Below are 3,989 nucleotides of genomic sequence, written 5' to 3' on the forward strand. Positions count from 1 at the left end.
GGATGAAATTGATTCCAGGTATTAACCCCGATCTGGTTGACACCAACGTTGAGGGCCACTTTGGTGATAACGTGATACCCTCCGTTGAACAGCTGCACCATTGCCATGCCAACATGCGCTCTCCATGCCTCTCTATCTACAACAACACCACCTGCACTTGCAGATGCCGCCATCTCACCCTTCCTTCCTTTAATTTTTTAATTTTCTTTAATCTCAGTCGTTGATGAGATCCAACGGCTGAGAATATGAGATGTAATTTATAAAATGTTAAAAAAGAATAAATGGGATGAACTAATACTTTTAACTAAGGTTATTTAGAATGTGTCGTACTCAATAAATAATGGGGTGCAAATAACATTCAGTAGAAATTTATGGATGAGTTATTGAGAAACGCAAATCTAACGGCGATGAACACTCGGCTACATTTGAATATATTGGAACCCTAAAACACTACAGCCACCTCATCTAGCCTTCTAGCTCCGGAGACTCCTTTACGTTTTAAGTCTTCGATTTTCTTCGCTGGAGTCTGACGTTATGGCCAGCCATAGCCGCTGCAGCTCTGTCGTCTTCTTCCCTCTCCCAATCGCCTTCACTACGATTATTACTACTACCAGTATTATGACGATTATCACCGGGACCATTCACTGAAAATTCTCGATTTTGCTTATACGTTTGAACTTTGAGCTACTGTTCTGAAGACATAGTAGTATAGTGCAACTGGTATCGAAAGTATAATTTGGTTAGGTTTGCGATTTCGGATTTATTGAAGCTAAAAGATGGTAACGCTAAGGAGCTATGGTGCGTGCTTGAGGGAATCCGCTCCCCATTTTCCGCGTCCTAATTGCGGAGACAATAACAAGAGGTTACTTTGATTCTCTTCTCAACTAATTTATTGATTAACATTATTTTAAACTGAATAATATATTTTTTTATGTTATTTGAAGTTGCAATTGATTACATCATTCTTTACTTTTGTTCTCTTTATGTATCTGCTGCTGAATGTTGAGAATAGGTTCGTGACATATACTTATATCCTGGGTTTCTTTGATTTTAACTCAATTACTTTATCTTACATCTGTTATTTGTATGTCCTGGATGTAATTAGTAGTTTGCGCATATTTTTTTTTATTTTTGTGAAGCATTTTGTTTTTGATTATTGCCTAATTATTCCAATAGTTTTTGTTTGGGATAGTTTGAGAATGACTTTGTAAAGAAAGAAATGATTTTTATGTTCTTGATAAATTTTTTTTCTAGCTTAGGTGATAATGGAAACTAAGTTAATGTCTAAATTGACGTTATGATGAAGTATGCTTTACCTTACTTTGTTAGTGTTGTTCAATATAGGAGGTTTTTTCCCCATCAAGGTATAGGCAGGCTGATGCATCCCTCTGGACCTTTTTTACTTGAAAGGTAAAATATTCTTACACAATTCCAGTGCTTTTTAATTGCTAGCAACAAAGGTAATGGGACTTGATTTCGCAAGACATCAGAGAGTTGATTTCTTACATTCATGTAAATTTTTGTATTTTGTATTTTCTCTGAAGATGCAGATCTTCTTTTTGAATTTGATTTATTTAAGTGAAATGGGTCATGATATATGTGTCTAGATTGATGATCTCTGTAAATGCGGTATTCATATTAGTATTTTTGCCTACTATTGCATTTTTCCTGAACATTTTATACCGAGGCTACATTCTGAAGAATTTTTTGGTTTCTTTATTTACGTTTGAACTTTGAAGCATTAAGTCTTACATATATTTTCTTCTAAGAAAATCGATATTAAGTTCTCATGGAATGAGGGATTGTGTTGTGAAGTCCTGCACTTCAATCTAAGTTGACTTCAAGTTTTGGTAAGCATATGAGAAAAGGATGCTAAATTTTTTTCTCAACGTCCTTTTCTGCTTGAACTGCTGTATTTGCTAATGCCAATACTCTTTGTGTGAAACAGGACAAATGTTAAATGGAGATCTCCTCAAGCAGCTGTTATACCTAATTTCCATCTCCCAATGCGTAGTTTCGAGGTAAAAAATAGGTAAGTTAATGTATTATATAGATCTGCTTTAGATGCTTGTTTCGTTGGATGGATTTTTACATCACATCAATAACATTTTGAGTTCCCATTATTTTGCAATTGTGGGGAAGCATGAGTGCACATGAAAATACTACTACTTTAAGTCTTTAACCCTGTGTGGTTCTATGTATATCGATACCTTTGAACGATTAGAACAGATTTTGATAGTGTAAGTTACTTACACTTCAGATGGACAAGCAATTGAAACCTTTTTTTTTTTTTTGGTGAATCATGCACATCTGCTATTTTTTCTGTGTCTACATTGCTTGCTAATCAGACCTATGCTTGCCATTTGAATGATGATAGATTTGGGACTCTTTTAACATTTTTTTAGCAGACCACTTTACTGCCTTGTATACTCATTATGATTATGTCTCCTCCTGTGCTTGTAGGACATCAACAGAGGATATCAAGTCCATCAGGCTGATAACTGCCATCAAAACCCCATATTTACCTGATGGGAGGTTTGATTTGGAAGCATATGATGACCTGGTGAATAAACAGATTGATCATGGTGCTGAAGGTGTTATTGTTGGTGGCACAACTGGTGAAGGCCAACTGATGAGTTGGGATGAACATATAATGCTTATTGGCCACACTGTTAATTGTTTTGGGGGATCAATCAAGGTTATTGGGAACACAGGAAGCAACTCCACAAGAGAAGCCATTCATGCCACCGAACAAGGTTTTGCTGTTGGAATGCATGCTGCCCTTCACGTCAATCCATACTATGGCAAAACCTCTTTGGAAGGCTTGATATCTCACTTTAATAGTGTGCTGCCGATGGGCCCTACTATCATTTACAATGTGCCGTCACGAACTGCCCAAGATATCCCTCCACGGGTGATTCATACTGTAGCACAAAGTCCCAACTTGGCAGGCATTAAGGAATGTGTTGGAAATGATAGGGTGGAAGAGTACACAAACAAGGGGTATGCGGTGTGGAGTGGAAATGATGATCAGTGCCATGATGCAAGATGGGATTATGGAGCGACTGGTGTGATTTCTGTCACTAGTAACATAGTTCCAGGTTTAATTCGAGAACTCATGTTTGCAGGGAAGAACCCTTCCCTTAATGCAAAGCTTCTGCCTCTTATTGAATGGCTTTTCCGGGAGCCAAATCCCATTGGGGTGAATACCGCTCTCGCTCAACTTGGTGTTGTAAGGCCAGTTTTCAGATTACCATATGTACCTCTTCCTTTGGCAAAGAGAGTGGAGTTTGTGAATTTAGTGAAGCAAATTGGGCGGGAGCATTTTGTTGGAGAAAAAGATGTCCAGGTCCTCGATGATGATAAGTTCGTCTTGATCGGTCGATATTGATGATGATAAGTTCGTCTTGATTGGTGGATATTAGTCAGACTTCATGTTTATGAACTAAAGTCTACTGTCCAGTTTTGAACTTGCCTTTGTTACTTCTGTTTCAAAAAATGTTCGTTGAGTAAGTCTCTTCTGTTTTCAGTTAAGTGAGAAATAAAGCTTGTTTAACCGCTTGCAGGCACTCCGTGAGTGTTGTGCCCATGGATGTTTTAATAGGAATCATAGGATTATCTGTTCGTAGCAATGTATCTTGATTGGATTGGCCGGTTTGAATATTTAGAGAACTACTGGCTCTGATTTTTCACTTCAATTTTTGTTGTGAGACAGTAGTGGATTCTCGTTTTATTTGGTTGTATTGCAACTCAATCCAAATATGTGAGAATTGGGATAACAAATTATGTTTTTTTTTAGTAATCGAGAACGACACGATACAAGTTTGTCTTTTGAAACCTTGACATCTCATCTAAGCTTAAACTCAGGCTTTTAGACTTGCACGTGCAGACGACAGACTAAGTCGAGTCAAAATTCGGCGCGTGACCATAAAAATATTGCTTTTAAGGAACAATAACCTGAGTTTGCAAAAAAAAAAAAAAAAACCTCC

The 3,989-nt window shown here is 37.4% G+C and overlaps 1 protein-coding gene across 2 annotated transcripts; it reads left to right on the forward strand.

The window, feature by feature from the left end:
* Nucleotides 1-397: 397 nt before the first annotated feature.
* On the forward strand, nt 398-3,714 carry LOC120003363 (4-hydroxy-tetrahydrodipicolinate synthase, chloroplastic). 2 transcript variants are annotated; one of them, XM_038852322.1, is made up of 3 exons: nt 398-862; nt 1,949-2,032; nt 2,464-3,714. In XM_038852322.1, the coding sequence occupies exons 1-3, from the start codon at nt 777-779 to the stop codon at nt 3,389-3,391; spliced, it is 1,098 nt and encodes a 365-aa protein (XP_038708250.1). In that variant the 5' UTR covers nt 398-776; the 3' UTR covers nt 3,392-3,714. The 2 variants fall into 2 exon arrangements, with proteins under 2 accessions (XP_038708250.1, XP_038708251.1); XM_038852323.1 differs by lacking the exon at nt 398-862 and adding an exon at nt 890-1,850.
* Nucleotides 3,715-3,989: the final 275 nt, after the last annotated feature.

Source organism: Tripterygium wilfordii, chromosome 8 (genome assembly GCF_013401445.1).
Source record: "Tripterygium wilfordii isolate XIE 37 chromosome 8, ASM1340144v1, whole genome shotgun sequence".
In the NCBI taxonomy this organism is placed as follows: domain Eukaryota; kingdom Viridiplantae; phylum Streptophyta; class Magnoliopsida; order Celastrales; family Celastraceae; genus Tripterygium; species Tripterygium wilfordii.

What these genes read in the sequence shown, in the direction of transcription:
- LOC120003363 (XM_038852322.1), top strand. Translation starts at nt 777, where the DNA reads ATGGTAACGCTAAGGAGCTATGGTGCGTGCTTGAGGGAATCCGCTCCC. An exon ending in TGCGGAGACAATAACAAGAG is followed by an intron (nt 863 to 1,948) that starts GTTACTTTGATT and finishes TGTGTGAAACAG; the next exon opens with GACAAATGTTAAATGGAGAT. An exon ending in AGTTTCGAGGTAAAAAATAG is followed by an intron (nt 2,033 to 2,463) that starts GTAAGTTAATGT and finishes CTGTGCTTGTAG; the next exon opens with GACATCAACAGAGGATATCA.